The 20,631-nt window shown below is 47.0% G+C and overlaps 1 protein-coding gene across 5 annotated transcripts in view; it reads left to right on the forward strand.

The window, feature by feature from the left end:
- samd11 (sterile alpha motif domain containing 11) overlaps nucleotides 1–20,631 on the forward strand; it is a 50,245-nt gene that overhangs the window by 27,670 nt on the left and 1,944 nt on the right. For 2 of the 5 annotated variants that reach the window (XM_076878022.1, XM_076878025.1), the window contains exons 5-13: nucleotides 3,764–3,781; nucleotides 3,849–3,941; nucleotides 7,041–7,205; nucleotides 12,313–12,466; nucleotides 17,448–17,563; nucleotides 17,742–17,820; nucleotides 17,928–18,706; nucleotides 19,166–19,299; nucleotides 20,419–20,529. In XM_076878022.1, coding sequence (XP_076734137.1) covers nucleotides 3,764–3,781; nucleotides 3,849–3,941; nucleotides 7,041–7,205; nucleotides 12,313–12,466; nucleotides 17,448–17,563; nucleotides 17,742–17,820; nucleotides 17,928–18,706; nucleotides 19,166–19,299; nucleotides 20,419–20,529 — 1,649 coding nt within the window. Of the gene's footprint in view, nucleotides 1–3,763; nucleotides 3,782–3,848; nucleotides 3,942–7,040; nucleotides 7,206–12,312; nucleotides 12,467–17,447; nucleotides 17,564–17,741; nucleotides 17,821–17,927; nucleotides 18,707–19,165; nucleotides 19,300–19,898; nucleotides 20,389–20,418; nucleotides 20,530–20,631 lie in introns of those variants that run through there. The other 3 variants (XM_076878024.1, XM_076878023.1, XM_004554210.5) reach the window with 3 other exon arrangements.

The following is a 20,631-nucleotide window of genomic DNA, read 5'->3' on the forward strand; positions in this document are numbered from 1 at the left end:
CGGAAAGATCTGACAAAGAAAGCAATACATTTAAGACTGACAGAAGATATTAGACATCATTTTTGGATTCAGAACAACCTTATTGGAAAAGTTTAATTGAGAAATTTTCCATTTACAGATTTTTTTTTCAGATATTTAATCTACTTATGCAATATTATATATAAATGTTTCTTGATGGTTTTTTTCCCTTTCTTTTATATGTTGTGTTTCTTGATTCAGGATGATGAAGTATTTTATTTATTAATCAAACTTATTTTTAATTCTAATTAGTTACTTCTTTCATGTTTTTTTTCTTTTGACTTTTTAAAAGGAAATTCAAAAATAAATGGTATTTCCATAGAATTAGGACAGACAGTTGTCAGATTAGTTTTGTAGCCGTTATTTTGGGAAATAGAGTAGACAACAAAGCAGTGGTCTTTTGCTAGATGGGTAGCCTACTCAACCTAGTGAGGTGTACCGATGCCTACATATTAGTAATTTTAAAAAACTTTTTTCTGGGTGACTGTCATAGTAGTCACAGTGGTTGTCATAACCGACATTATAAACAAACCACTGGTACTGCTGATGGAAACTTCTCGTGTAACGCCATCTGTTCAGAGGATTCCTACGAGAAGGGACTGACTGTATCCGGCTGAAGGCAGTGAGGACGACAAAGACAAAACCTACTTTTGGTTTTATTTGGTTACATAATTATGATCTCTTGAAAATATCACACTCACAGATTTTCATTTTAAGGTCAGATTTTTGGGGGTTTTTTTTGTTCCATTCCTTTTGGGATTTTTTTCTGGCTCTGTTTGTCCGTCTTTCAGTTTCTTCCATCATATAAGAAAGACGAGCACTTTTTGTGGCAGTTTTCCTATTGGTGAACATTTGCACATGTTGTTGTGGTGCATCCTCCACTCGTGCCAACTCCATCAACCACCCCCAACCCTCTCTCATACACCCCCACCACCACCACACCGCCCTTTCCCAGCTGCATCGGCCCGTAAGCCAATCAATGCCAGGGCTTTCAGGGCCGGCGGAGGCCCCGGCGCACGGAGGAGGGATCAATAAGTTATTAGCACCATTCTGTCAGCTGTAATGTGGAGATTGATCGGGGGGCTGCGGCTGGCGGCCCACCCCACGTCCCCGCCTGTCACCCCACCCCCCCAAGCTGCTCCCTCCACTCAGCCGCCTCCCCCTCCCCTTCCTCGGCCTGATAAAGATGACAGATTAACGGAGTAAGAGAGGAATTAAGGAGTCTGGCTGTCTGAGCTGTCAACGCGCTCCACAGGATGGAGAGAAGAGAGGAGGAGGGCTAAAGTTTGAGGAAGAAGAGGGGTAAAAAAAAAAAAAAGAGTAGGAGAGGAAGGGGAACGTTCTCCTGGCTGATGATTCGCCCTGCTGGTGTCACATGAAAGAGAAGTCGTTTAGGTCCTGCTGTTTCCTCTTTCTCTTTCTATCCCTCAGCTCTCATCTATCTTTTCTCTCAGTGGGAGGAACAGCAGATAAGGAGGTGGTTAACTAGCAAGGAGGAACTGAGGAAGAGGCTGGAACATGGTGTGTTCACATACACGTCTGAAAAAAAGGCAAGACTGCAGATTGTCTGTTGACCAAGAAAAGCTAAAACATGGGGTTATATCATTAGAAGCAAACGCTGTCTGCACTTAATAATTGCTGTATTTTGACAGTTAAAATAGCAGCCTTGAAGGCGGACTAAAACTCTTGACTCCACGACCACTAATTCCTTAGCAATATTAACAAGCAGGTGATAGGGAAAGGCCTAAGGTAGCAAACTTGACTGTAAGCTGTGTTAGTGGGAGTAAAAGGGTTAGTATAGATGCTAGCAGAGCTCAGGGTTTGGCATTAAAAGGGAGCGCCGGTGCTCTAAGAAGCCCCATTTAATTGGCTTTAAAAGCTTTCCGCCCTCAAATCTCGGGCCCTCGGGCACTCGCTCAGGAGACGCAGTGTCTTGAGTGAGGTCGGCTCAAGAGACGACTCAAGTGTGTTTGATCATGAGAGGCTGTGGGTGTGGGTCTAAGCGCGTGTGTGTTTGGTAGAAGAGGGGCTTTAACTAATGGGGGTTCTCTCTCTCTTTGTTAATATTTCACTAATAGGATAGATGGAGACCTTCGTTTTTTTTTCACCTGAAAGGACCAGTGAAAGAAAAGTACCAAGCGAGATTTGAAAACGAGAAAGAAAAACGGAAAGAGAGATCATAAAAGAGATTGGAGAAAAAGTAGAAATGGTAAAAAGCATCCAGTTTGTGTGTATGCATGCACTTGTCCATTAGCGTTACTCCCTGTGCCCCCCGCCTCCTCCTGCTGTTTCTTTTGGATGGTATAGGGAGTGGATCTCCTCAGGACCTGAGAGGTAACATCAAACACCGGATCATTAGTGAACCTCCTCCCTCTCATCCTTTCCCGCTTGCTCGCTCGCCCTCTCATCAACACCGGCACTCCTTTAGCAGCACAGCAAAGTCCTCAGAGTCCTGTCTAAATCCGTTTTTTTTTCCCTCCTCTGTTTCCCCTTGCAGACAGGAACAGGCACAAGTTTGGCTAATAGGTTAAAGGTCAGAGCTCAGACACCATATCAGCTTTACTCTCACGTACCACCAGCAATATTAATGCTGGACACAGGAAAGAGGCGGAGCTAACTATATTTGCGTGGGTGTTGCGATGATGATGACGACGTGTTTTATTTCTACTCTGTGTTCGTTCTTTCTCCGCACTGTTTACACCTGCTGTGCAAATGATGAAAAATTGCTTTGCTGAAAAAGCAGAGAGAGAGAGATGAACCATTCTCCTTGAGGGAGGGGGGGGAACTCGCCTCACCCTGAAAACTATGCATTGAGATGGGAAAGAGAGAAAGTGGAACGAAGGGAAGAAGAAGTCACTGCGATGGGTTTGGCTGTCTGTGTGGAGGAAGAAACAGAGTTGGAGAAAAATCAGAGATGCATGAAGTAGAAATAAAGAGAGAGAGAGAGAGCGCAATGACAAACGCCTCTTTCCTTCCTGCCGGCGCTGCGTGCGATGTGCTCTGCATCTCCTCCTTCTCTGATAAGGCCTGTATTGATTTGAGGTGTGTTTGTAGGGGAGGTGGCGGGGGGGTGGGAGGTGATGGGATGGGAAAGGAAGGAAGAGAGAGATGAGAGGGGAGGAGAGGTAAGGGGTGGGGGGGGGAGCAGCTCTAGTGGCAGGGGTGGGGACAACAGGGAGGAAGAAGAGGAGCCAGAGAGGTGTTAATGTGAGAGTGAGATGCTCCTGAGGTTCAAACACACCCAAATGACACTAACGAGAGAAGGAAGGGGATGGAGAAATGAAGAGACATGAGGGTTTATGGGAGGTCACCAAAAGTTGTTGTAGAGGTACAAAAACGAAAATTAAAATAAAAACACGTGAGGCAGACATGATGTCAGCTGAGCGGTATTTCTGAGAGGATCTCGTGCACTTTAGTTCAGTCAGAGGGTTTTGCTTCAACATCTGGAAAAAAGGAAGAAAGAGAGAGGAAGGATGGTGATAACACTTGAGGACAGACTGTTGGAAAGAGATTATGGCACAGAGAGACAGAGCCCCCCTCCCTGCTTTAGATAGACAAACAAACACGTGACTAAGGGGGGCAGATCCGTCATCCACGGCAGTGCAGGGCCTCTCTTTTCTCTGACAGAATATGCACCTCTCCAGACGCCCGTGCCTTGTTTCACTCATTCTGTTTTTCATCTTTCTCTCCTCCTCCTTGGTTATTTTTCACTCGCACTTCTCTCTCTCTTCTACCATTTCCAAAGCAGCCACCATGCACACTTGTAGAGACACAATATTGAGTCTTTACTCTGGTTTTTGTTTCTGATTGGTTTCCGTGTGTGTTTACAGATGACCTTCTAGGCAAGAGGAGAAGCTTCTCTCCCAACAGCAGCAGCGAGTGTCCCTCTGAAAGCAAGAAGTTACGCAGTGTATCCCCCAAAGGTAGGCAGTGTATTTGTGTGTTGTGATGTTACAGATGTGTGAAACTGTTTGAGGGAAAAAAGACAGAATGACTAAAGAGAAAAGATGGAAGTTGACTCGGCCGCTGGTGAATGTCAGAATGTTGACCCCAAATCATGTTTCTCCAAATATACATGCAAACATCCCTGCAGAGAAAGGTGTTATGGGTGACTACAGGTCACAGAGGCCCACAGAGCAAACGATGTGCCAGATCTCAGTGTGTCACATGCTCCTGGTTGAGATAGGAGCATGTAGAAGCAGCTATCTCGTTCCCCTTTCTTCCTACATATGCACACATTAGAGGGTGCCACCAAAAACGAATAAATAGTTAAATAAAAAACAAAGTTCTTACTTACAAAGTGATTTAATATCAATAAATGAAAACCATTTAGGAGTTTCATTTTTAGCCCTGAAAAAGATCAAACATTGATCACCTCTATATATGTGTGTGTTCCACAAAAAATGAATGAAAACTGTGATTTGAGGGCATGGGCGCCTGTCCCGTCTGTCATCTTCCAAACAAACACATGTGTACAGTAATATCCTCAGGCAGACACACTCATATGAGCATAAGCATTTGCTCTCTAGGTGAAATTAGCACAGCGTAAATGACGGACCTTGACAAGGCACACCTTGGTAAGACGGTGCTCCTCTGTAGTGCTGCAATCCGGGCGCTGTCCTCTATTATTCATATCTCCCTCGTGTGGTGTGAAACCAGGCGCCCGGCGTGGAGCTGGCACGGCCACCGAGTCTGTCCCTCTGGGCTCCTGACGAAGACTTCCTGACTGATGCATTATACAGCAGGCAAAACCCAAGGGCAGCTCACCACACATCTTATCTTTGCAGACTCACAAGCGCTGTGCATACACTGCACTTCTTATTTGACAAACTAATAAAATCTTCTTTCTGAGGGTTAAAGTATGGATTAAAATTTAGATGAGTGAAAGCAGTTGTGTGTGATTCGGATGTAAGACTGAGCTGTGTCGAGCTCGGCGTGATCCCTGTTTTGACCTTTGGCCACCAGGTGACCTTTGACCGACTGCAGTCCTGCCTGGAGCCTCTTTCCTCTTTCTCTGTGTACAGAAGCACTCATTCGTGGCCATTATCGTCTTACTTAGACACAACCCTGCCTCTGAAAGATGCATGGGTTTGTTATTGGTTGAGAATAGTGTGTGTGTGTTTGTGTATTCTGGCTCGGTTTCCTTTTAAGGCAAATGGAGGTTTGTGTGTTTTGAGTTTGTGTTTTTGTGCCTCTCACAGTGTGTATGGTTAGGTTTCTGGTTTTAAAAACACAATCTCTGTATATGCTTTGCATATATACATACATACATTCTTCCTCTGCTGTACATGCACAAACTGAAACTGAAACAAGAGAAACTGATAAAGCAGACTCTGTTTCTGTGTGTGTGTGTGTGTGTGTGTGTGTGTGTGTGTGTGTGTGTGTGTGTGTGTGTGTGTGTGTGTGTGTGTGTGTGTGTGTGTGTGTGTGTGTGTGCAGCCAGCTGTCCAGAAAAGTGCATTTAAGCCTTGTCAAAACATTGCTGATCCTGTGTCTTAACCTTGAGCTCCGTCCACACCCAAAGCCTGACGCGGCACCTGTACGTGGGTTAGTATTTGTGTGTTATCTATGCTAAGTTACATCTTTTTGCCTCCAAGTGTGGTGACACAAGAGATCCTTTAATGACTAATGCAGGTGGAGAACAGACTAAAAGAGACAGACTGTGAGGGTAGTGTGTGGATGGAGCCAGAGAGATTGGATACCACTGTGTAAATGATGTCTGTTTTTCTTTCAGTTGCAAAGTCGGCACCCCCTGCTGTGTTTAGAGAGCAGGAAAACTTTAGACAGGCACAGACTAGTTGCGCACGCACACACGGACGCACACACAAACACTCGAGGACCTTGGGTGGATTAGCTGGAGCTTGTCGGTGGAGACAGAGATGCTTGCGTGTTCGCTTCCTCCCTCACCACCTCCACCCCACCTCCGCTCCTCAGCGCCACTCCTGCTCGCCTGCCCGGGGCCAGACTCAGGTTTCAATAAGGAGGAGGGTGGTAAAAATAACCCCTGCTTCTTTCCTCTGCTTCTCCCTCCTCCACCTCATCCTCTGTCTCCCTTTTCTAACTCCCTAACCACCTTCCTATATCCCCCTCCGTTCTTACCTTAGATCATGTTACTATTGACAGGGAGGGGGAAGAGGGAGGTCAAAGGCAGGGAGATTAAGTATGGGGGACTGACGGCTAGATAGACATCATACACCGCATTGTCTTCGCAACACCCTAAACACAACAGAGAGGTGTTACACACACACACGTACCCACACTAACAGTGGTCGAAGCTGAGAGTTGTTTTGTACTGTTGAGTTTTCTGCATTATATACAGTAAGTTTCATCACTGCAGTGTTACCGGAGCTACTGATGCGCTTTGTGTAAGAGAAATTGTGAGTTCATGATGGGGTCAGGCTCTGAACATTAACAATGCATGGCTCTACGCATGTAGCTTCATGTGAAGAGGCTTCCAGTCCACTGGACCTTCATGATCTTTGAAAGCACATGTTCTGACTCATATTTAACATATGCATAAAACTTATACTTGTTTTATTAGGTAAAATGAGAAAATATGACCAAAAAATGCTTAATATTTAGGTATTTCTCAAAGGGTCTAGTACCTTTAAGAACTGAAATCAAATCTTAACTAGAAAAAGTTTGAATCACTATTTCTTATCTGACAATAAAGTTCGCAGTAATGTTAAAGCACAGTGCTTCATGTGTCTGATGTTGAATCGGCTTTTTAGCTGTTGAACTGCAAAATTTCACAAATCTGTGACCTCTGGTTACCATTTAGAGCCACTAATGCTTTGAGGCTGCTAACAGTATTACATTTCATGCAACCTCTTGCTTGTGGCGTGCTCTGCACAATCGTGACATGCAAATGAATGTGGACTGTTCTTCCTATAAATATCTCGTGTGCCACTGAGGTGATAGAAATTTATGGGGAGAGCTTCAGAGCCTGGAGATCAAGTTAAAAGAAATTTCCCGATCAGTTTGCTACTGACAATCGCTAATCCCTCCCCTCCTTTCTGCAGAAAACTCCCAGAGCCCAGGGGTGGAGGCAGGCGGCAGCCACGGCCACATGAGCCCTGAGGAACATTACAGGCGCATGATGTCAGCGCTCAGCGAGCAAGGGTCCTACGAGGAGCAGCAGCAACGCCTCTACCAGCTAGCAAGCAGCATGGGTCTGCCCGGTCACGGTCAGTACACAAAGCTCTGTCTTGCTATTTCTAATCTTTCCCCACTCCACAGATTTTTAAATTCTTAATAGTAATATATATTTAGAAATTCTTACATAAAAGATCTAGAGGTTTCTTTTTGTTCACTTTAATTCAAGCATCTTTTAAGAAACAAAACAAAATAACCCTCCTCCATCACCTGTCGCTAAGTCACTGAGGTGCAGTGCTACCTGGTAACCCTGGAGTACAGCTCTGTGTTCACACTACCATGTAGCACCGTGCCACGCCGCTGCCATTGTGAAACCCCGGCCACTGAGACGGCTGACATTTCTATTTGCGGTGCTTGCCCACCCAGTGTCAAAGTGTCACTCAGGGTGATTTCTGACCACCCCGACTCTCCGTTGTTAACAACACCCACAAGCCTTCACATGCATCAACGCCATGATTGATCCAGGAGCTCTCATTGGCTGCCTGCCAACCCTCTAAGTCTCACCCAGGAAACCTCTAGTGTGTCACATATTCACTGAGTTTCTATAGACATAAAATTCCCCAGTTTTATCTTGAGGAAACTGGAGTTTGATGGGCGGGGAGGAGAGAAAATGAGAAAAGTTGTTACAGATTGATAAGCTGGCTTCTTGTTCTTGTCGCTGAGCGTGAAATGTTAATATTTTTCTCACATTTTTTCTACAGGATGTAACATTGACTCCGACCAGTGTCCTTTTTTTTTTTTTTTTTTTTTTTTTACACGAGTCTTTCTTGCAGTAGTATAAATCCAATCAGTGCTTGGGCCAAATTGTAGTTTGAGCAGCTTTTATTTTTATTTGATTAGTAATGATTTTTAATTGCCGGTTGCAAATCTAGGGGCGAAGCCTATAAAAGCTTTAATTGCCCCCCCCAGAGTTTAGAGGCAAAATTCTGGGGGTTTTATGGCCCTGGGCTAAGTCTGATCACCGGCTTCCTTTCCCAGAAGCTCTGTCGGTTTTGAGGCAGGCGCTCTGGCGCGATGCTGACATACTCGCTTCCTTTTCTTCATTTCCACATTCCAAATCATTTGATAGTTTCCACATTATCCTTTATTCTGCAAATATGCTTTCTTTATGCGACCAGCATTTGTGCAGAGAAGAAGAGGCACGGGTAAAGAGGGGAAAAAATTTATATCTATGGAGAGGAAATGAAGAAGGAACACAAATGAGGGAAGAACAAATAAATAACTTCTCCTCGAGGAAGAAATATAAAACAAGTTACAGTTGCCACACACTAAATGAACCCATCACTTAAAGATAATTTCCTTGTGACATAGCACACTCCTGTTTATATGTGTTAGATGCTGTCAGTGGCTGAGGAGCCACGGGCAGTGCAGGCTTTGCTAGTGCTGACAGCCACCCTTCCATATTTCTCTATAAATCCACTGGCTGTTTACAGGTTTATTTGCCAAACACAACACTGCTTCCACATCCTCCCTTTCTCCAATTAACAGGTGGCGCTTGTTAGGAACCACACTGTGAACAGTTTAGGATGTAGGACAGAGGGATGGCTGTTTTGTCTCTTGAGAGGCCGATGTGAATCACTTCAGCGAGAGCGAGCCCCTTGACATTGACCTGGTCTCCAATGAGGCCCCCATGACCCTCTTCTTTAACCACCTACGCCACCCCCACCCCCCCGGGGCCCCTCATCTCTCCTATACATTTGCCTCTCATGCTTGCTTTTATACCACCTCCCCTCTTCCTCCTCCTTTTTCCTTACCGCCAACTCTCCCTTTAGCCTTGGTCCCCGCAGAGCATCCTTTCATGTGTTTGAAGTGTGGGGCACAGAAAATGAAAGTGTGCGTGCATGGAGAGGTGGGGGTGAAGAGCAAGTCTCCTTGCATGCGTCTAGATGTGTGTGCACGCAAATGTGTAGTTGCAACGTGTTGTGTGAGAGGCTCTCTCTCTGGACCTGATGGGCAAAAGAAGAGTACCAAAAGAAGTGATTGGGGGTGTGGGTGTGAGGGGTGGGGGTGGGGGGGGGGTGGAGGGTTGAAATTGGGGGTGGAGGTGGAGGGGAGGAAGGGATGTAGAAATGGCCAGGAGGACTTTCCCTCCCTCTTCATATGATGAAAGGAGAGTAAAGAAGAGAGAAAAGAAAATGAGAGGTGGGGGTAGAGATCCAGATGAAAGTGAAAGGAGGGGTGGGATGGGGGGGCGTCTTCTCCTGTTTTGTCTCTTGGAGTTCAGTCAGCGTCGAAATGTGGAGCTGTGCGTAACACCTCTAGCACCATCCCAAAAAAGTGAAAAAATCAAGCAGTGCGTTTGGTCAAAGGACGAGGACGTTCAGCATGAGCACACATGCCGCATATTTACAGCTGCATAAGCCTATGATACTGGCTAAATGCTGATAAATGCTTCTTCCTGAAAAGATGCTTAATTTTCTGGTGTATGGTGCGCTTTAGCGGATAGATGCTGGCTTTTGTGTACCTGCCAGTCCACCAAATCCATCACGGGGCCGGCCAAGCTGCATCAGCGCAGCGCTCCCCTGTATTCTCGTGCTGAGGAAAGCCCGGCTTAACTGAGGGGATTTAGGCCCAACTCCCGGAATGGTGGTGGGGAGAAAAATGGGATGGCACAAAAGAGGGATAAGTGGAATGGGTCCGAATGACAAACTGGGACTTCCCAAAATAACTCATGCAAAGAAAGAGGTGTGTGTGTGTGTGTGTGTCCATCTGCAATTAGGACTCTAATTTGTAGTCAGAGGGGCTCTCCTCTTGTGTGCCAGCAGCTGCAACATGAGACAAGAGTTTTAGAGGGGAACATTCTGAGTCCGAGCACCTAATCTGTCCCCCCCCACACACACACACACACACACACACACACACACACACACACACACACACACACACACACACACACACACACACACACACAAAGAGAAAAAGAGAGGGTTAGAGCCCCAGGTGACCATGCTGCTCTCAGTTCACATGAAAGAGAATTCAAGAGAGAGGGAGGGAGAGAGAAAATATGGACCCAATATTGAAGTGATGCATCGTTTCCATGGAGTGAACATGTAGAGAATAACAGGAAGAAATAATAGACGGAGAAGCAAAGGTCATAAGGCTTGTACTGTGTCGATTTAAGGGAGTATATCACCTGTTACACCTGTCAAATTCAAGGTCTTAGTTACTTTTGGGAAATCATATTTGGGGGTTTTAAGATTGATTTTCATATTTTAAAAATAAATGTCCGGCTGGCTGGACTCCTTTAAAAGTCTAATGAGAAGCATGATGGGAAGTGTAGGATCTCAAAAACACAAACAATGTGTCTGGAAATTTATTAATGTTAGGACGTATGTCGCATTTAGAAATGAAAACATGACAGTGAAACCAAAACGCTGGTCTGCTGCTCATCAGTAAATAAATAAATAACAAATACTTAGAACATTAGTAATTTAATGAACTTTAATGAACGGCAAGTGTTTCATGGCCTCTTAACTTTTCAGAATCCCCTGGAAACATTTATGGCTCAGTGTCATCTGCCTCAGCCAAACTGTTATTTTAAACATCAACTAAAAGTTGGTGTGTTTGCTCCTTGGTCTCCAGCATGGTGAGATTGTTTGTCTCTGCAGCTTTTATTGTGACCATTCTTTCTCAGTTGGGTGCTTGGTGCTCCTAAAGACTAACAAAACTGCTAAAGTAAACCCTTTAACTGAGCCAGACATACAAAATAATTGGTGGAGGTGGGACTGCGACCAAAGGAAACTTATAGAGGTCAACTATCCTACCCTGTCTTCACTGCACCTTGTATGCAAGTGCTCAACAGAGTGTGTGTGTGTGTGTGTGTGTGTGTGTGTGTGTGTGTGTATGTGTGTGCGCTTTGGGGCTTCAGTTCCCTCTGATCCTTCCCTTATCTCTCACAACCCTCCCTATCCTCCTCCCCCCCATTTACACACACACACACACCCTTGTCTGCCGCCAGCAGAGTCCCTCGCGGCCTGGCGCAGCAAACAGATCGATACACCGGAGCTAGGCCGCATTAATATCTGTCGCTTCACCCCCCCACCTCGGCGCCCGCTCAACTGCTTCAACACACGCACACACGCGTGTACACACACACACACAGCCGGGCACATACACGTAAGCACCTAAATCACGCAGACACACAGAAACACACATCACACCCGTACCGGCGGCGGAAATGGCCCCTAGCTCCCGAGGGATCTGTCTAATTAAAAAAAAAAAAAAAAAAAGTTGGGGGAGGGTTGGGGGGATGGATAGATTGAGGCAGAGAGTGAGAGGGAGGAGAGAGAGCAGGATGGATTTTTCTCTCATTAGAAGCCATGTCTCCTGGTGTGGCCTGGCCTGGCTTGATAATGATGAGTCCTCTTCTCCTTCGAGGGCGAGAGAGAATCGGGGAGAGGGAGGAAAAGAAAGAGAGGGAGAGGGGGATAAGAGAAGAAAGAGATGGAATGAGGCAAGAGGTGGAGGGCATAAGGTGCAGGGGAGAGGGCAGGTAGAGATGGAGGGAGAAGGCACGGTGGTGGTGGTTGTGAGGGGTAAAAACACTCTGCACATACTGTGCTGCTTTTTGCACAGCAGGCTTTTTTTAAAATAAATATCAGAAAAAATAATAGCAGAAATTTTACTTTTCATTCACTTAAATGGGGTCAGCTCAGTTCCAAAGCAAGACACATGGCTTTAAACTCTGTGTGGATATCTGTATATGTAGATGAATGGATAAGAAAATCCATCATTTCAGTGTAAAGATGGAATGAGGCCGAGTGGAGTTCTTAATGACTTATTGGGTGTTTTTATAAGCTGCCTGCATACTTGACCCTTAAATCCATCACTACAGGATAATAAATAACTTTTGAGAGCATGTGCCACTTCTGTTTTTTGTTCTAATAACTTGTATCACATATTAAAAGCCAAATATCAGCAGCTAAATGTATAATTAGTTGAATTGTGTTTTTACAAATGTTCAGTAAAATACAACTGGATGCTAAACTTCATCACCCTGTCTCCCTTTACATCCTCTTTCTTTTCTGATCCATCTTTTCTTTCATATTTATCCCATCTTTGTCACATCAACACTATCATCTCATTTCTTTTCCTCCTGCCGTGCTTTCCCCTGTTTTGCCCCTTTGCTCCGTAATGCAGACATGCTGCGAGCTCGCCAGGAAGCGCTGGCTGCGGCGGTGAGGAATCCAGTGGCCTTAGAAGCTCACCTGCCCTCGGCGGGAAGCTCTTCTTCATCCAGCCAGAGACGCAAGCAGGGCCTGCCGCAGCATCGGGACGCACATTATACCGACAGGTAAAAACATCAGCGCTGCCGTAACCAGCTGTAGCTGTTGAAGCAAATACCGGCATTATTCATTATTAGGAAAAAAGAAACCCTAACACCTGCATCCACCTGGCACATGTATATAACTTCATACCATAAGAGTTGGAGTTAATCACCTGCCAGTTTGCATCAGCACAGCACTGTATAGCACCCCCACCTTCCTCAGCGAGATCTGATCTCATATTTGGCTTTTCCTGTGTGCTGCAGAGTTGGTGTGAGCGTGTGCATTTCCACATACATGGCTAAACTGAGGATCCAATAACCTCTTGGCTACCACTGTGGAGTTGCACGCCTGCACGCCAGCTCTTCCTCCCTCCCCCCCAAAGCGCTGGCCCCTGCGCCTCCCAAACAAAGCCAGGGGCAGCGGGAGTGGGCGGGTAATTGCTTGTCGATTATTTATGTGGCGCGGGGAGAGGCGGGGGATCGATAATGGGCCGGCGGTGCGGCAGCAGGGTGTGTGCGCTTGTGTGTGCATGAGAGAGAGAGAGGCAGAGAGGGGTTGGTGAGGGGCAGGAGGGGGAAATAAGCAGGAAGCAGAGCGGCCAGGCGCTGTGTGGTGCAGCTCTGGGAGACTGTGGGGGTGTATATAGTGTGTGTGTGTTGTGGCAAGATTGGGGGGGCTGAGTGTTCATGTGTTTGTTCCATTTTTCAAGCTGGCGGTCTGCATGCATACTCATCTATGCGGATTGAATCTGGGTTTGTTTGTGTGAATATGTCTGCTAATTTGTGTGCGCGTGTGTGAGAGAGGCCAGTGGTGCAGTGTGAATGTACTCAGTGAGCCGCGGCTGTTCTCCGACAGCACACAAAGTAATTAGCCACACAGGACCGGGGAGAGTTAACTAGGCCTCACCCTACCTCCATCCGTCCGTCCGTCCGTCTGTCTCTACCTCACTCTTCCCTGCTTGTGCGTTCTGTTTAACCCTCAGTGAAACAGTTTAATCTGTCTATCACTTGTGCTATTGTCCAAGCAGTAGTACAGGAAGAAAAGACAAATGGACCTAAGGCTGCTCGATATAACAATATATATCGGATGACCATATAAAAACGTCTATCGTTTCATTTTACGCTATTGTTTGTTTTGTGGTGTCGCAAAATAAACTGTTTACAGCAATATTTTTTCATCGTTTTGACGGTCACTGTAGTGGCTATATTAATTTCTTAAAGTTCTCTCTTTCTCTTATATTTAATATAACCACACTACGGACGGACAAGCGCCTGTTTTTATGCGTTGTCGTTAGCAACAATGACGGTAAAACCATCACGTGTCCGCCTGTTTATGTTCCACATAAACCTTTCGCAATAAAGCTCAAGATCCTGTTGAGACTTTTCAAAATAAACTGAATCACGTGAAAGAGCAGATTATTTACGGATGAGAAGTAGAAAAGAGCGGCCAGGTGCTAAAAAATAAACCTTAGACTCAAACGTTAGAACAGGCTTTTCCCCGCAGCACGCCGTGTAATAAATACTCACAAAGAAAACGGTGGCCTTTACAACTTATGTCTAAAAATGTATCGTTTCATGCATCGGTTAAAACACTCGACTCCAGCTACACGATGCGCAGCTGGAAACACTTCACGCAAGTCGAGCTGCCCGAGATTCACAGAATTTACAGAAAATGTTACATTTTTGTGATTTATATCGTTATCGGACGATAGAAATAGATAAATAACGATAAACAGAACTATTAAAAAGAAGAGAGAGAGAGGTGGGGGGGGGACAGAGAGAATGAGTGCAAAAGTGAGGAGAAAATTAATATGGAGATAATTGGTATATTGAAAAAAAAAATAATAACAGCAATAAAATGAAGAATGAAGGCTGAGGGAGTGAGTTAGAGATGGAAGCGCTCCCCTCTCTTCCTCCCTAACTCTCTCCGTGGCTCACCTTTCCATCGACCCCTCATCATTGATTACCTGGGGCCCATTAGGGCCCATTGTTAAAAACAAATCATTAGGGCCGCTCGATGGGCTTAGAGCCTGGCGTTCCATTTGTCTGGCCTTAAATGGCACTAAGCTCACCAAGCATCTGCAAGGCAAATAGGGGAGGGGTAGAGACAAGTAAAGAGAGTGTGTGTGTGTGTGTGTGTGTGTGGGGGGGGGGGGGGACATTGGAGCATAAAGCGGGAATGAAGAAAGGGAAGCAAAACAGGAAGAGAGGAGATGGGAGATGGCGAGATGACGGAGTAACAGAGAGAGCGAGAGAGAGATGAACAAAAATAGGGAGTGAGGAGATCGGGAGAGTGTGAGATAAGGGGAGGGTGGGAGAGGGAGAGAGAGCGCAAGCGTGGAGGGAGCCTCATCCATTTTAATGAGCTTCCTGTGTAAATGTGTTCCTGCGGAGAAGGAGCCGAAGGCGGCCGCGCGGCGCTCCTAATCCCCCCACGCTCCAGTCATTAAGGGCAGCCCTGTCACACACACTTACACAGACGCACTTATGCACACACACACACTGCCTGGGCTGCTGTGGGACGGGGCCGCTGTCGCCACTCTGACAGGTCGCCACACACCAGTGAATTCCCCAGGAGCCCCTGGCCTCACTGCAGGCAGGAGACACACAGGCTGAAAGAGAGAATCCAGCGATACAGTTTTGCTTGATTATGAGTCCACCTTGCATTTGTGAGTCTGCCTATTTTCAGTCTCTGAGTTTTTTTGCCTCATCTTTTTATAGCATGTCAGTGGTTTGCCAACAAAATGCAAAGATGGTGCAAAAAAAAAAGAGAAAATAAAACCACACAGAGAAAAACAGACAAGTACACACAAACACATGTAGGAGCACCCAACACACACACACACACAGCCCCAGAGCAAAACGACTAATGTCTGCCACTCCTCCCTCAAAATTGCCTCCTATAAAAAGAGGAAGAGAGGGAGAGATGAAGGAAGGGAGTGGAGGGGAGTGTCAGACAAACACTCCTTCTCTTCTCTCTCTCTCCTCTTTCTCTCTCTCTCTCTCTCACTCCCCGTGATTAGGCCTAATTATGGTGGCGCAGACGCCTGGCAGCCCCAGTCATGCAGCTTTAATTGACCGTTATTCATTTGAGGGCTGACGCTAGGCAAGGGTAGGCGGTACAAGAAGAGGGAAGAAGAAAGGGGGAATATCAGAGGGGTGGGGGTGGGGGGGGGGGGGGGGGGGTGATGGGAATTTGGCATGCGGGAGCCATGGTCGGGCGGCGCGGGGGGGGGGGAGGCTTGGGGGGCGCCTTAACGTAGCCTAGTGGAACTGCGCGTCGGAAGGCTAATTGCTAGCCCTGAGGGATTAGGCCAGGTGATTACACACTGGGCGGTGTAATTACATAAGCAGCGGCTAGCGGGGCCCCGGCTCGCGGCTCCAGGGTCACGCGCCACAGCCCTCACCCAAGATTAATTGGAGCTGCCACTGGAGTGCGAGGCACCGCCGGAGAGAGCAGTTATACGATTAGCATTAACATTTCAGCGGCGGAGGCGATCGATGAATGCTGCCGCCCCCCCATTCCCTCCCCTCTCCAGCACACACACCCACCCACCCTCTCAGTGCTGCCTCTGCCACCTCCCACCTCCCACACCACCCCATCTCATCCACCAGCTCTCGTAGATGTGCCCTCCCTCTTCACAGTTCCCCTCTCTCTCTCTCTTTTCCCTCACCATTTAGTGAGGCGGGAGACATGCAGGCGCTGGCTAATTTGAACACGGTTGCAAAACAATATTTGCGGTCGCATGTGTCCCAGTGTTGGTTTTGACTCTGTTGTTTTCCTCAGCTTGTTTCCCGTGTATGCTTTTGTGCGGCGGCAGTCGCGCACAGCTGAGCTCTGATTGGTGTGATTGCAGCAGCTCGGGGAGCAGAGAGGGGAGTGAAGTGGAGACGTGTGGGTAAAAGAAGCTCGAGCTTGAGCTCAGGAAAAGGCTCGAGAGAGGGTAGAGAGACAGAGCAGGCGGGCGGCATCATCATCCACTCTGGGATCAAAGCCTCGCACACTCTGACGCCTTCAGTGGGTCAAAGTGCACATGCCTCACTTTTCACACATTACGTGCTGCTTCAGAAGCCATATTCCCGCGCCCCCAAGGATGCACGCCAAACTGAAAGAGGGACAGAATGACAGAAGGGAGGGGAAAAAGGGAAGTGATGCACAAGGCGAAAACAGGATAAGATGAAGGGATGAGGAGAGATAAAAAATACACAGGCAAAAGGAATAACAGTAGAGAGCAGACAGATTTTTCAGAGGTCATAGAGAAGGAGAGAGAAGGGAGTAAAGAACAGAAAAAAGGTGGGTAATACAGAGGGAGAGATGGAGAAAGAGGGGGAAAGGTGAGAGGCACCTTTCCCCCTCAAAGAGGACAAAAGACTAAGCCAATAATGGAGAGGCCTTTTCAGAAACAGGGGTTGTAGGATGCTCCATCTTTTCACTGGCTTCAATGCAGCCTGGAGAGAGGGAGGGAAGCAGGGAGAAGAGCACACAGAAAAAAGGGGAGAGGAGGAGAAGAGAGGAGGGATGAGTGTTAATTAGAAGGTCCTTCAGCCCGTGGCCCCGGTCAAGACGCAGGGGCCGCCCCAGCTGTCGGAGCATGACACACTGGCATTGTGCATTCAGCCCTCATTATGTGTGTGGGTCTGGAGTTGTGGCGTGTATGTGTGAGGCGGCAGGGGAAGGAAAGGCTGCAGTCCAGGGTACAGCAATGGCCAGCGGCGCTTGCTGCGGCGTGACAAGACTGATGAGGCGCTGGGGCGACATGAGGGCCTCTGGAGCACCACTGATAAAAATACACTGCATACATTGGCAGTGTGGCACCATTCGCGCACGCACACACACAGAGCAGCAGCTGAAATTTTCTGAGAAGAGAGAGGGGAAAAAAATCAAAATGTGAAGTGAAAACTGTTCCACTGACGTAGGAAGTCGCGTGTGCTGAACATTCGTGTTATTTCAACCTATTTAGTAAAATTAAAATTGAGATTGATGTTTTTGTTTAATTTGTGTCCACAGAGAAATGTCCCATCCTCCACCCCTACTGTCCCCTCCAACTGCTCCTCACATCGCCTTAGGACCTCACTTGCGGCCTCCTTTCCTTGGCATGCCCTCTGCTCTTTGCCAAGCCCCCGGTGAGTCATAAGTAATTCTAAGGCCAGATGGATACTTTTGCACAACACACAAAGAAAATCAAATTTTCACCCTAGTATTTCTTTTTGGCACTTTGATTTAGTTTGTAACATGTTAACTCAAAGATTCCTCCAAAACTTGGGACATTGCATTGTTACATTTGTGCTGTTTTTGTTACAGGTTACGGTTTCCTTCAGCCAGCTCAAGCAGAGCTCTTTGCCCGCCAACAGGAGCTCTTGAGAAAGCAGAACCTGGCCAGGTGTGTTTAATAAAGTGATGATGAAAGCCTACATCAAAAGTATTAAGATATGGGTTTAGGAAGCTTTTGGACTGTGTGGTAAACCTCTCTGTGTTTCGCTGCCGCAGACTTGAGATGTCAGCCGAGCTGCTGAGACAGAAAGAGTTGGAAAATCTCCACCAGCGACAGCAACAGCAACGTCTGTTGGGCTCTGACCCTCTGGGGGCTCTACCTCCTGGAATTCCTCTCGACCATCCAGCATTGCGGAGCTTCCATGACATCCCAGAGGGCCATCCTCTCCGCGAGGAACTGGCCCGCCGCACGAACGCAATGCTGGTGCTTCGACACGGGGCTACCACGCCCCTCCTAACACTCAACCACCAACAACAGCAACAACCGGGGGCGTCGTCCACACCCAAAGACACCCAGCCGCAGAGCTCCACTGCTGGCACAGATGCCGAATCCAGAAAGATGGCCCGCAGGGTCCCCCAGACGCAAATCCATAGTGGGGATCACAGAGAAGGAAGGGAGGACAGAGGAAGGGAGGAAGACATGGAAGTGCACGAAGAGGAAATGAAGGACTCAGACAGCGAGACAGAGATGTGCGATGAGAGGCTGGAGAGAGTCGGTGCCAAGTCTAGCAGTAAACCCAAGGACAGGGGTAAAGACACTGGCAGCAAGGGAGTGTGTGACAGTGCCAAGGAGACTGTAGAGCGCTCAGGCAGGCTGAGCGCCCCTTGTAGTTCTACAGGTACAGAGTCCCCCAGTCGCCACCTTTTTACCACTGGACTGGGCAAAACCGATCTGAAGTACCACCTGCCACCAGGGTTCCTGCCACCGCTACCTGCTCTTCATGCCCAGTCATTTCCCTTCGGATTCCCCTACGCCAACCCTTATTTTCACACGGGTGAGAGACTCAGACGCGCACACACGACACACAGAGCTCAGAGCTGACACGTGAAATCCATTAGAATCACTCTCTGTGCGTGTCTCTAGTGTGGAGGCCTCTCCCTGTTAGGGCCTCTTCCTCTGACCCCAGGGTGACCCACATGCACGCCACCAACAGCACAGCCACGTGGGCAGAAGGGAGGGATTGAGGGGGTTGTTGGTTTGCAGGCATAAAGTGGGATGACATAGCAGCAAGCGGCACGTTTACTTTATGAAAGCATAAGAAAAGACTGGTAATGAGCACCTGAAGGAAACTGTAACAGTCATTTATTAAATGAGTTTAAGATATCTATTAGTTTACTTAACACAGACACTTAAAACCAAACCAAAAAAATACACATTTGAAAACAAATAGCACCTTTGTACCTGGTGTGTGTATATATTGACACATCATTTTCACCCACTGCTGCTTTTTCAGGCTCTTTGGGAGGTCTTTTCATGGATGGGGAGGACTCGGCCACAGCAAACCCTGCGGAGGACATCAGCAAGTGGAGTGTGGAGGATGTGTGCGGCTTCATAAGCAGCCTGGCAGGATGTGCTGAATACACACAGGTGAGAACGTAGAGAGCAGGAAAGAGAGAGAGAGAAGGGGACTGAGGCCAGGGGCAGGCTGATTATTAACCATAGAGGAAAAACAGTGTACTAAGATATAATTCAAACCCCAAAACCACTGCAGTACTGTCAAAGGCGTCTCATTATATTTAGGTAGAAACAGTAAACCTGCAGCTTTTTCAAGGTTTTTGTGAATGTGTGTGGATGCATGAGAGAGCATGGTCATGTTTAATGGTTTGAGCCACGTTTGTGTGAATGACGGTGAGTTTAAAGTGCATGTAGGTGTAGCTTGTGTGAATGAAACGTGCATTTGTGTGTTAATCCAGGCTGTGCGACGTTCCAAAATGAACTATCCAGAGAAAGTTCTCATCATTGGAAAATGGAAACGAGTAAAATATTAGGACTAGGTATTCAATTCAACTTATTTTATATAGCGCCAAATTACAACAACAGTCACCTCAAGGCGCTTAATATTGTAAGGTAAAGACCCCTACAATAACCCAGAGAAACCCCAACAATCAAATGACAACCTATGAGTGAGCACTTTGGCAACAGTGGAAAGGAAAAACCTCCTTTTAACAGGAAGATTCCTCCAGCAGATCCAGGCTCAGGGAAGAGCAGCATGTGCTGTGACCAGTTGGGGGTGATGGAAAGGAGACGAGACAAAAGACATCTTGTGGAAGAGGGCCAGAGGAACATTTCTGGAGTCAGAGACGTGTATGGGGAGGGATTTGCTGCTGTCCTGACTCCAAGGGAACTGATAAGGAACAAAGTAGACACCATAATTAGGCTTCAGCTGTCTTAGACTCGGAGATTTAGATGAACCTTTGGAGTCATTTTTGCACAATAAATGATAACCGTATATACATATGGCATAGAAAACATCCCAATCCCAACATTACGATGTTTAAAATGATAAAAGACTACAGTCTCTACAATTTGAATCATCCATATTGCAAAAATGTTTCCTGATAATCTCCAATTGCGTTCTCAAAATGAGTATGAAACATTTTGGAATAGAGCCCACTGTTCTGTAGTGTTCGTGTGAGCGAATGTGTAGGGTCGTGTGTGTTTCTGTGTGTGTCGGGGCTGTGGCTGAAGAGGCTGTGTCTCCGCCAGGTGTTTCGGGAGCAGGCCATTGATGGAGAGACATTGCCACTGCTCACTGAGGAGCACCTGCTCAACACCATGGGATTAAAGCTGGGGCCCGCACTCAAGATCCGCTCACAGGTACACCTCACAGACCTGCGCGTGTGAGAGTGTGTGTGTTTGTGTATGATCAAGTGGACCCGTGTTTGTCTGAGTGTGCGTTCCCGTCTGTAGGACCGAGAC

Source organism: Maylandia zebra, linkage group LG20, assembly GCF_041146795.1.
Source record: "Maylandia zebra isolate NMK-2024a linkage group LG20, Mzebra_GT3a, whole genome shotgun sequence".
Taxonomy (NCBI): Eukaryota; Metazoa; Chordata; class Actinopteri; order Cichliformes; family Cichlidae; genus Maylandia; species Maylandia zebra.